Raw genomic sequence first — 12,164 nt, 5'->3', positions numbered from 1 at the left:
ATTGTATTAGTCCGTTATTTTAAAAGTCAAGGAACTCCTATTTGTTAAGGCTACCCCATTTGTGGTATATTTCTTGTCAGAGAGGCATTAGGTGACCAGAACAGCTCAGGATCATGGTCACAGGGGACATCAAGCTCAATTGGCATAACATACTACAGAAAACATTGTTCCACCTCCCAATAGTAACTGGGATCTTAAAAGCTTCCAAGCAGCCATCTAGATGCAACGATGGGTCTCTCCTTGTCCAGAGCAAAGAATGAAGAAAACCATAAATTCATGGAAACAACTAGTCCTTGTAACTGGTACACCGTGCAATCCTCAGGCTATGACTATAAGACCAGAACTAGATGGTGCCTGGCTACGACTCTCAACCACTCGGAGGGGGATCTATGTAGGAGATCCTGGATAGAGAGGGAGAACAATGTGGAAAACTCAAAATCATTTGGGGGAAAAAAGAAAGGGACCAGGTTTGCTGGTCTGATAGAGCCTGGTGGAACCACTGAGACTATGGTCCCTAGCTGCCCTTCAGGTCTGGAATTGAACCCACACCTGTGGCTTTCAGCCAAAAAAAAGACAGGTATAAGAGTTGAACACATACCTGAGGTAGATACACTCTTTGGAGAGAATAATCATGGGAGAAAGAAGGCCTGTTTATGCACAGGGAGACAGTTCAGGGGGCAGGAGTGCATGGAGGGATGGACACAGGGAAGAGGTAACTATGGGGAGGAAGTGGGAGGGAGCTGTTGCATTGTGGTAAATCGTAGTCAATGTCGTGAGACAACGTATGTGTAAACTGCTGTGTGGAAAGTGAATTTGCTCTGTAAATTTTTACCCAAATCACAATTAAAAAAAAAGAAAACAAAGTCTAAATAGACAAGGCCCACTGGGAGAAAAAACTACCTGCTTACATTAAGAGTTGGCAATTACATCAACTTTGTCCTAATACTCTTTATCTTTGGCAGGTGTCTGCATTTGGCTAGGTAAGACAACAAAAACAGCCAGGTTAGGAAACAACCAGGATGGTACAGAACTATGGAAAGCCACTGCAACCAGTGCTTATTCTTATCACTCCAACTATTGAAACGAGTGTGGTTACATTTATGAGCCGCTTCATCTAGTTTCCTCCTTAATGGCTGAAAGTTTATTCACAGCGATTACTGTAGAGAATATACTTAAATATTGTTGAACAGTTGAGTGAGTAAAAGCTAACAAATTTCATGGGAGTTGTAGTGGAGAGACAAACGAATTTATGATAGGAGCTCATGGGACTAACGTTTTCACCAGTGTGTTTTGGGAAAGCAGGGATTGAGGAACGGGGATAGAATGTGAGTAATAAGGCAAATGTGTAAAAATCATTCTAAGCCTTTGACAAAGAAAGGAATGTACATTGGTTCAGTAACTTGCAACAGTAGCAAGGTTTAGGTTTTAATTTTGTTGTTTTGAGTGTAGTTGAGATTTGAGCTCATCTAGATACTCTTTTTGAAAAGCTGAAGGTGGGGGATGGAAGACGTTTATGTGTTGGGAAAAGATGAAAGGGCATTATGTTGGGCCTTGGGCGGAAGAATAAGTAATGAAGCATTTTTCACGAACAGTAAGTAAAAGCAAAGGGTAAGATTTTGAAGTAGGGGTACAGTTTCAAAGTAGGAGAATCAGGTGTGTGTGGGGGTAAGACTTGTGTAAATCAGTGAAGTCTGGATTTGTTATTGCAAGCAAACAAGGGTGAATAAAAGAACTGTTTTTATTCACCCCTTTGTTCTTGGCCCCATTAGCTCAGCTTTGTGACTACCTAAGAAATCTCTTTTACCTCCTCCTGACCTAATCATTCTGGCCAAATAAACTCATTTGACATAACAGTAAAATTTTCCTTTGAACAGGCCGTCAACAGAACCCCTACCTATTTTTCATATTGAAGTGAGAACACCCCCCTCTAAAAATAAGCCCGCGGTCGCACGAAGAAAGGCTTTGGAAAGATCTTAATTTATAAGCTAATCACGGAAGGCAGAGGGAAGCATTCCTTTAAGCTGGAATTCGGGCTACGACGACACCTCCATGTGCTCTCAGCCGCTGTTGCAGCACACTTCTTAAGAGATCAAGTTTAACCGCAGGCGCAGGGTAAGGTGAGAATCTGCCTTGGCGGCCTCGGTTCCGGCCATGCGGTTCCCTTCCCTTTATAAAGCGGGCAGAACTTCGACCTCCACCATTTACCCGACGGCTCTCCATTGGAACGCTCGGCCGTACTATCTGCTCAGGAACTGGTCCTGGGTAAAGCACCCCAGGCCTGGTCATGAAAAAGTTGTCTCCAGATACCATAGCCAACGCAAAGTCCGACGGGCTGAGGTCAGCATGAGCTGAACGGTATGCCAGCCCGTACCCTTGATCTCCAGCGCACAGAGAAACACAGTTCAGGGTCATCTTCAAACACTAACCGCAGTACTTGCAATAGTCCCTCGATCAAAGTAGCCCTCCGCAGATCCACAAATCAATCCAGGCTGTCTCCGCCCCGGAAACAAACTGCTCCGGAAGCCATAACTACAGAGCGGCCGGCCGATAGAGGAGCCGCCTTGAATGAGAGCTCTCCTCGCGAGCAAGCGTATTTCGTCACCGTACGTCGAGAACGAGCGTGATTGACGTTTACGTCGCGTGACGTCTAGAAACGCGAGAACGTGAGGTTTCCGAGAATGCGCAGTGAGTTCGTCGGCCAAGACCCTTCGGCCTTAGCGGGGAGGGGGCGACGGTGACATGGGGGCAGCGGCAGCGGAAGCGGATCGTACGCTCTTTGTGGGCAACCTTGAAACTAAAGTGACAGAAGAGCTCCTTTTCGAGCTTTTCCACCAGGTAAGTGGCTGGGATCAGCCTCTTTTCCTTTCATTTTCTGGCTTGCGTAGGGCCTGGCCCAACGGCCATCGTCTCTTTCTTCTCGAGAGCTTGGCGGTGGGTCAGAGCCCCCAACCTGTGGTCCTTTTTGGGGTGAGGTCGCGCTTTGAAAGTGAGGCGCTAGCATCGCGTCATTTGAAAAACTCTAGTTCTGGGCAAGAGCGACGATTAATGGTGATTGCGGAATCCTCAGTGAAGCATTCTGGTGGTAAAGATTGTGACGTCTTCATAGACATACGAGTGAATTCTTGGCCGGCCAAGCAGGGATTGTCTTATTCCTCCTTTCCGTATCTTCCCTTTAGAATGATTTGTCTTTGGTTGATCTTCCCAAGACTCACGGATAGACTGTATTTCAATTTCTTTGTCGGTCACTATTTTTCACTTAAATTTCCTATAAAATCACAGCATTCTTAAAATAGCTTAAATATGCTCAATAAAACTCCGTGGGAAAGTAGCATTGCCGTATTTGTGTATTAAAATCCTCAAGTCGTGTGTACTAAAATTCTAAGTATCCTGTCCGTCCGTCGGTCCGTCCGTCCGTGTTCCCCAACCCCCAGTAACTGGTAATATTTGATTAGTCGATACAAACGTGAATTTTTAGCCCAAGAAAATCACTTTTTCTTTCTTTTGAAACACGTAAATTTCCGTGTGGTAGGAAAATATTGGATGATTGTTATCTTTTTAAAAAATCACACAGTGTTATAGCTGGGCATTCAATTTTTTGTGGGCCCCCTTTCTCAAATCTAATTTTCAGTCATAACGGGATTTTTATTCTAAGATGGAAATGCGTGTGGATCTCTTTCTCTCTCTCTCTCTTTTTTTTTTTTTTTTTTGTTGTTGTTGTTCCTGATTACATGTCTGTTGCTTTTAAACTTTGTTGACTATTTAATTTGCAAAATCTGGAAATTTTTTCTAGTATCGCCTTATTTAAATTCCAACTCTTGTTTGTTTGCTTGTAGGCTGGGCCAGTAATAAAAGTAAAAATTCCAAAAGATAAGGATGGTAAACCAAAGCAGTTTGCATTTGTTAATTTCAAACATGAAGTATCTGTTCCTTACGCAATGAATCTACTTAATGGAATCAAACTTTTTGGAAGGCCCATCAAAATTCAGTTTAGATCAGGTAACTATTCAGTGATGTTGCTTTGAGGGGTTATTTTGTTTGCTGCTTTGTTTTTTGTTTTGACTTCACTGTTCAGTTTTGAAAACCTTTCTCTTGGGTCTTTTGGGGCAAAAATACACAGCTTATGCTTTGTCTGATATCAAACTTTATATTTCCTTGAAAACAGCAAAATTGACAAGGTGGATTTTAAACATTGTAATTTTAAAATCAGGTCTAAAATTTCAGCTTGGGTTAGTGGCTATCTGTATTGTTAAAAGGACTGGTTTGGAACCAGTCTCTGAAAGGAGCAGGGTTATTTTCTGAAAGTACTTTTCTTGGCTGTTTTGTAATTTACTTTCCCAAATTTTGATTGTTGAAAATGTGAGCGTGAAACGCCACTTATCCAATCTTAAAATTAATACAGTGATCAGAATATTACAGTCAGATTGCTTATATATACATTGTATAGTACTCAGTTTGGATACCTGTTTTGAGTATCTGACATTATGCATTTATTATTTTCACTGATAAAACTGTAAAGGAGTATACTGTAGTTTGAAGTTTTCTGTTTAAGCTTATATCTTATGTTTTGGAGTGTTTAGGGTGGGGGAGAAAATTTCAAGTTAAGTTTTCTATCAAGAATTTTTTACATTATTTCATTTTAGGAAGTAGCCATGCCTCACAGGATGTCAATATGTCATATTCCCAGCATCACGCTGGAAATTCAAGCCCTACTCCTACTCCCCCATCTCCTAGCAGGTAATATTTCTCCCTATTATCATCATAGGTAAGAATGTTCTTAGGTAGTGATCTCATAATGCATAATGAGTGAATAGCTTCCTTCTATATGTTCCTCTACCTCTTTTATTCTACTATATTACATGTCACTTTGGATCATAGTTATATGTGTATCCATTCTAAAGGAACTATAGACAGAATACACATTATATATTAAAAACCAGACTCACTGCTGTCAAGTCGATTCCAGCTCATCAGCCCTCTTTGGGTTTCCAGGCTGGTAAGTCTTTATGGAAGTAGATTGCTCAGTCTTACTTCTGTGGAGTGACTGGTGGGTTTGAACTGCCAGCCTTCTGGTTAGCAGTCAAAATGCCTTAGGCCCTGTGCTTTCTCACTCATAAGGACATATACCCATACCTACATGTATTTATGCATCATTGAAACAATATTTCTCAGAACTTTATCTATCCTTACTACTTGCAGTAATATTTTTATTTTATTCTGGTATTTTTATTTCATCTTTTAGAAAATTAATTTCATAACTGCTAATCAGTTATTTATGATGTAAAAGTACTGATTAGTAGACAGATGACTGGGCTGAGTTTGTGAAATTGGATTCTAATCTGCCTATCTGCCTGTACAATTAATTGTGTTACCTTTAGTTAATCTTACTTCTCTGATCCTATTCTTTTATTAGGCACTCTGGTAGCATAGTGCCTAACGTACTTGACTGCTAACCAGAAGACTGGTGGTTCAAACCCACTAGCCACTCCTGGGAAGGAAGGTTGGGCAGTCTACTTTGGTAGTGATACTGCCTTGAAAACCAAAGGAAAGGGTCGCTGTTGAGTCAGGGCTGACTCGACAGCACATAACAACAACAACAACATTCTTTTATTTGTCAGCACAAACAGTTGAAGTAAATGACCTATAAAATTCTTCCCAGTTACAGAGGGTTAGAAAAGGTACCATATTTACTTAAATAATTTTATTTGCTTTGAGGAGATTGATGTATTACCTGGTTCAGATTTCTCTGTTAATATCCACAGTACTGTTAATGAATTTCATTCAAGAAAAATTTAATAAGCCCTTGCCATGTATCAAATTCTTTGCTAAATCCTTTGCATGTATTATTTATTCCTCACAGAAGTCTTCTTGTTACTGTTGTTGTTGTTAAATGCCGTTGAGTCAGCCCAGACCCATAGCGACCCCTCCTTGGGTTTCCGAGGCAGTATCACTACAGAAGTAGATTGCCCCATCTTCCTTCTGAGGAGTGGCTGGTGGGTTTGAACCGCCAGTCTTCTAGTTAGCAGTCAAGTGCCTTAGGCACTATGCTACTAGAGCTCTTCATAGAAGTCTTAGGAGTTAGCAGTCTCATATGTGAAGAAGAGTTGATAAGCAATGAGGCTGGGATTCAAACCCAGGCAGTGTGATAGAGCCCAGTCCCTATAATATATTGCCTTTAAAAAAAAAAAAAAACTCACTGCCATTTAGTAGATTCTACTCATAGCGACCCCTCCTTGGGTTTCCGAGGCAGTAGCTTTATAGAAGTAGATTGCCCAATCTTCCTTCATGGAGTGGCTGGTGGGTTTGAACTGCCAGCCTTCTGGTTAGCAGTCAAATGCCTTAGGCACTACGCCATCAGAGTGCCGACATATTGCCTAGTGGAGCTTAAAGTTAAGGTGAAGACACATACGTGTTTCTGTGACTACCTGTTTAATTACTGTAATAGGTTCTCTGAAGAGGGAGTGAAGTGCTTTGAGAAAGTTTAACAGGAGAGACTTAAAATAGATGGATGTGGGACTGAAAGCCAGTGGGCTTAGATCCTAATGAAAATTAGTATATGATATCAATGAAGTAGGTAGATAAAGGCCAGATGATACAATGTCTTTATGAGCCATAATCAAGATACTGAGATTTTTACCATAAGACAGTAGGAAGATGTTGTAAGAGGTTAAGCCGGTTAGTTTTAGAGACAGATTTGTATTTTACAGAGTCTTTGGTTGCAATGAAATAATAGATTGGAGGGTAAAAAATTAAAAATAGAAAGACCAGTTAAGAATCTATTGGTAGTGATATGGGTGTGGTTGGTGGTTTGGATTAGGATGTGGCTGAGAGCTAGAGAGGTGATAGTTATTGGAAGGTGGAATAAAAACAGTGCAAGAAAGGTACCTTCCTAGTATCATTTCTTGCCAGCTAAAATTAATTAATGGTGTTTAAACAATTCTCAGTAAGCTGTGAATTCAAAGCATCTCCAACCGCTTTTGTGGAACCTGCAAAGATGGCTTAGGTGGAAAATTTATAACACAGGTTCTTTTTTCACCTCAGAATTTCTAATATTTTAGTTCTAATGAAAGACTAGAGTGTTTATCTTTTTTATGCTCTTTTTATAATAAAAATTAAATTGTGTTTTTTTTGCTTTAGCATACAGGTATGTAAACTGCTATAAGAAAATCCAAAATAAAAAGATACAAACTGTAAGACAAGTTGATCTTTTGATTTCAAAAATACACTTTTAAATAAAATTAATTAATTAAAGCACTGAGTTTTTCTGTGGCACAGGAAATGAGAAATGAGGTATAAGTTCTTAAAATCAGTAATCTATTTGTTACACAACTCTTAATTCCTCAAGTCCCCAAACCTGTACCTCCTTCCTGTTTCAGCGACTGGAATCACCATCTACCCAGTTAGTCAACCAAGAATCTAGATTTTATCCTTTATTTTTGTTTCCTCATCCCTCATATCTAATTGATTAGATCCTTTTAGTTTTAGCTCTCAATGGAGGGCTTTGTACTAGCCCATGGCTTGGCTCAATTGTAAATCAGGAGCAAGCCCTATAGTCTCTGTCACAACTACTCAACACTGCTGTCTAGAGCTAAAGTAGCCATTGATAATATGTAAGAAAAGATCATAACTGTTTCCAATAAAACTATTTATAAAAACAGGCAGTAGGCTGGATTTGGTCTACAGGTTGTAGTATGTTCACCTCTGCACTTAGCCATTCCCTCAGCTGGAAATATACTACCTCCAGGTGATCTTATTATTCAGATCTCACTTCATATGTCTTTAAAGCCATCTTTTACCAACCATACTAAAAAAGGACCCCCCCCCTTTCCCTTACCTCCAGTTGCTTTTTATCATATACATTATGGCATTTTGAACCGTGTGAATACAAAATTATCTTGTATCCTTCATGACAGCAGGTACCTTGTCTGTTTGGTTCATTCCCAGCTCTGGGAACTGTGTCTTGTTTGTGATTGGTATTTGTTAATATTTGTTGGATGAATGATGATTTGTTGGTTTTCTTATTTTTAGCCGGTATGAAAGGACTATGGATAACATGGCTTCATCAGCCCAGACAATTCAGAGATCTTTCTCTTCTCCAGAAAATTTTCAGAGACAAGCAGTGGTAGGCTAATTTTTCAACTTTAGTTGATAAATCATACTAGTTAAAATGTTTATATTCTGTAAGATAACTTGTTTTTGTTTGGTTTTCTCTCTTTTTTGCTTCCCACTTCCCTCAGATAACTTGCTTTTAATTAACTGTTTGCTAAGTTGGGGTTCTGTTCTTTAAACTGTAAGGAACAAATTAACTTTTCTACTTATTTATTAAATCAACTTTTTGTTAAATTTTAGTAAGACTAGCATGATCTTTGTAGATCACTCTATGTAGCTGGAGTATATGCTTCAGAGATTTGAGGTAAATACAAGCAGAGCTTCATTTCGTAATTGCATTGTTCTTTTCAACCATTGCTTATACATGTGTGTGTTTGTGTGTTTACAAATCCTGGAAACTTATTCTGTATTGTACTTGCTGAGTGACTTCTCATTATGAACACTCTTTAGTACTTTGATACACTGAAGTCTTCTAGACCAGCTCCTTCTTAACTTTCCATTTATTTATATCACTCTGAGACTATACTTACCATGTTAGGTATTTCTTACTATTTCATCTTTGTCTTCAATCATCAAGTCCTTTTTTTTTTTTTTCCTCCCTTTGCAGTGTCTTGCTTTTGTTTGTTTCTTTTCATTTTCTTTCCTTAAACCATAATCTTGGCTAGTGGTCCTCAGACTTTTATATTTCACAGGTCTGTGAAATAAAATTGAGAGACCAACAATTAAGATGTCAATATTTTATACCAAACCAAATCCACTGCCATCCTGTTGGTTCTGATGCATAGCAACCCTAAGGGAGAGTAGAACTGTCCCATAGAGTTTCCAAGGCTGTAAATCTTTATGGCAGCACATTTCCACATCTTTTTCCCTTGTGGGTTTGAACCACTACCCTTTTGGTTAGCAACGAAGTGCTTTAGCCAGAGCACCACCAAGGTAATTTTCCTCATTTTGCCATAGACCAAAAAAAAAAATTTTAAATCACAGTGGACTAAGGGCTGTCTACAGGACAGAATTTGAGAACCATTGGTCTAGTCCATTACCACTTACCTCTATTTTCTTCTCACTAGTCCCTCTTGCACACCATTTCTAAATTCATATTATAATCCTGTTTCATTTATGTACCCCACACATTGACTTCCCATTGTTTGCAGGATAAAATCAGAATTCTCTATCCTAGTTATTAAATATTCAGTAGTCTGACTCCTTACCTTCCATTAGACTTTGCTTATAAGAGCTATAGCCTGTCTTGGACAGCTATTCTGTGAACCTGTGTCCTCAATTTTGGTGTTATTTTTGTTTGTGCAATTTCTGTCCTTGTTATGTTTCTTTATGTGTTCATTATGCAGTGATTTGTATTGTAGTCATTTTGTGTGACTTCTGATTTGTGTTCTTGAGGGCAAGTAGTATTTATGTACAAATACCTTGTACATATACATTGGAATGAATTACGGAATGGTACTACTTTATGTTTAACTTGGGATCCATCTAGGCAAGAGTGATTTTGCTTTTTTTATTGTTACTATTATTATATATGTTACTAACTATGACCAAATATATACTGGCTTTGATACGTAGAAATATTTTCTCTTCCCTCAGATGAACAATGTTTGGAGACACCTGTCATATGGTGGGAAATTTGGTTCTGCACAGTTGGATCAACCAGGATTTTCCCCATCAGTTCAGTCACATAATCATTCATTTAACCAGTCTTCAAGCTCCCAGTGGCGGCAGGATACATCATCGTCACAGCGTAAAGCCAGACATAATTCTCATCCTTATGTAGCAGATAGACATTACAGCCGTGAACAATGTTATACTGATCACGGATCTGACCATCATTACAGAGGAAGCAGAGAAGATTTCTTTTATGAAGATAGGAATCACGATGGCTGGAGCCATGACTATGATAACAGAAGAGACAATGGTAGAGATGGAAAATGGCGCTCATCTCGACACTAACAAGTATTAGTAGGACATTGTCTTTCTTTTTAAAGGGTCATTTTAGGCCCTTTTGGCTAAATTGGTCTGGAAAAGTTTTGTTGAAAAACTGTTCGGAGCAGCTTTACAAGTTGCCATATCTTTTAAAAAATTTTGTGTTAAACCGTAGCTACAGTTTAATACAGAAATAAGTATAATTGTGGTTCTAGTTTTATTACATTGATTACCTTTTACCTCAGGGTTTTTTGAAGAGGAAAGGGATTTTATGCAGGAGAAAGTGCCACAATTCCTAATCATTTTAGACTGTTTAGGAAAGGGTGAACAGTATAATTCGGTTGCAGTATAAAGCAAATATTTTAATTAATTGTTTGTAATCTTTTCGTATTACAAGAAATTTCTTGTTAGTGAATCAGCTTTTGGTGTTATGTTACAGAAAATGTCCAAGTGTTAGTCTGAAATGGATGGCTACCATATTTTGTTAATAAATTAGAAAATGTAACTTTGCAGCCATTCAATTTCCTGGCATTATATTTGAGAAAGCTTATTGGTTTGGATGGCATCTATCTTATTGTTTGACCTTTTAGACAATTTAAGTATAAAAATTATATGACATGTTCTTTTGGATTTTACCCTGTGAAAATACAAGTATAAATTTATAATACTGTTTCACTCTAATATATTAGGATCTGGGAATAAACACCAGCATGTCCAAGGATGTCATCCTTGTCACTGAATACGTCTGAAGCCTCAGTCAGAATCCTCCAAAGGAACAGTGGTCTCTGCAGGAATGCATGACACTGGATGCCCTGAATATTCTTCGACTGCTGCCAAGAAATCCTTTATATGAAGCAGTAATGCTGGCAGCAAATCAAAGAGCACCGACAGCATACAAGACAGTGGATGTGGAAGAATTGAGGCAGAAAGTGGAGGAGAGGTGTCAAGGAAAGGACCAAGATGAGAGATTCCAAGTGAATCTGAAGAGGATGTTGAAGCTTTTGGGCTAGATGGCAAAATGAATTTCTTCAGACAAGAATTGGACAACACAAGGTTTTGATTGCAGGAAACCTGAAGAATTGAGGCAACAAGTATTTCAGCAAATGAAAGAGAGACAGTCTAAACTTAATACACTTGAAGGTGATGTCAGCTTTCTAACTGCATGCTTGGGGTATAGCAGTCTAGCACCACACAAAACAATTGCATCCTTAATCAACAGTTGTGCCTCCCCTACCAATGGTTGCTACAAAAACAGTTTCTGTGTAAACCTTGGCCAATTTGGGACATCATGATCTTTGTGTTGGCTTCTCTTGTGCTTTGATCCCCAGCAGTAGTTCTAAAAGCATCTTGACCCTTGGCCTGTCACTGAGCCCACTGCCAGTGCCACTTTTGGACTCTCTTTCAAGCACATTCTCAGCAAATAAGGTCGTCTCTGATCCTCAGCATTGACGTCCAGCTGGAGTGCTTCAGCCAAGCAAAAGTATTCTTACGACAGAATGCTGGTATATGTTGAAAATTTTAAAACAATCAGGATCCGCTTATTAAATCTTGTTTGGTGTATGTCAAAACTCACTCAGGAAGTTAAATATTTCTAGATGTATATTTTTACGTCAAGAAAACAGTATTAGTTTCAGTTGCCTTTTTCAAGAAAAAACTTGTAAATGCATAGTCATAAAATGGTAAAATGTTTTACTGAAATTGTACCTTTTTTGGGGAAGAGATTCATGAAGCTTTTATGTACATTGCTTCTGCCACTCAAAATTTTAACATTTTAAAACGCACAGGGTGTGTGTAAAAGGACACATTTTATTCTAGAGATTGTATAGTTTGCTTTTCTCTGGACATTTGAAGAAATTCTTAAATATTTCATGATTTAAAATTTTTTAATCTTGTTTAACAAAGCTTTTTTGTATCGATGATACTGTTTCACTTTCCTTATAGAATATAAACTTATTTATAAAATTTTATTCATTGAAAATTCTGGACCTTTTTAATACCATGGCATTGTTATATGTTGCTTTTTAATATATTTAAAATTAAACATCCAAAGGAGGGCTTTGTCTGATTTATAAGATCACTAACTTCAGAGACATACAAAAAGCACAGTGTTACTCAATGATTGATTG

General features: G+C 38.5%; 2 protein-coding genes across 2 annotated transcripts; one reads left to right on the top strand and one right to left on the bottom strand.

Moving 5' to 3' along the window:
* Positions 1-2,016: 2,016 nt before the first annotated feature.
* CUNH11orf71 (chromosome unknown C11orf71 homolog) lies at positions 2,017-2,412 on the bottom strand. The gene has a single exon (XM_007936601.1). It carries the CDS (start codon positions 2,410-2,412, stop codon positions 2,017-2,019), a length of 396 nt encoding a protein of 131 aa, XP_007934792.1.
* Positions 2,413-2,739: 327 nt separating this feature from the next.
* RBM7 (RNA binding motif protein 7) lies at positions 2,740-10,065 on the top strand. The gene is made up of 5 exons (XM_007936520.1): positions 2,740-2,835; positions 3,834-3,996; positions 4,641-4,734; positions 8,026-8,119; positions 9,703-10,065. The coding sequence occupies exons 1-5, from the start codon at positions 2,740-2,742 to the stop codon at positions 10,063-10,065; spliced, it is 810 nt and encodes a 269-aa protein (XP_007934711.1).
* Positions 10,066-12,164: the final 2,099 nt, after the last annotated feature.

The sequence above is a fragment of the Orycteropus afer genome, unplaced genomic scaffold, assembly GCF_000298275.1.
Source record: "Orycteropus afer afer isolate SDZICR_OR568_19922 unplaced genomic scaffold, OryAfe1.0 scaffold00036, whole genome shotgun sequence".
NCBI lineage: Eukaryota > Metazoa > Chordata > Mammalia > Tubulidentata > Orycteropodidae > Orycteropus > Orycteropus afer.
The sequence above is the reverse complement of the archived record's forward strand: the minus strand, read 5'-3'. Positions and strand labels throughout refer to the sequence as shown.

Coding starts and splice junctions, on each gene's coding strand:
- RBM7 (XM_007936520.1), top strand. CDS start 2,740: ATGGGGGCAGCGGCAGCGGAAGCGGATCGTACGCTCTTTGTGGGCAAC. Junction 2,836..3,833: donor TTTTCGAGCTTTTCCACCAG/GTAAGTGGCTGG, acceptor GTTTGCTTGTAG/GCTGGGCCAGTAATAAAAGT. Junction 4,735..8,025: donor ACTCCCCCATCTCCTAGCAG/GTAATATTTCTC, acceptor TCTTATTTTTAG/CCGGTATGAAAGGACTATGG.
- CUNH11orf71 (XM_007936601.1), bottom strand. CDS start 2,412: ATGACCCTGAACTGTGTTTCTCTGTGCGCTGGAGATCAAGGGTACGGG.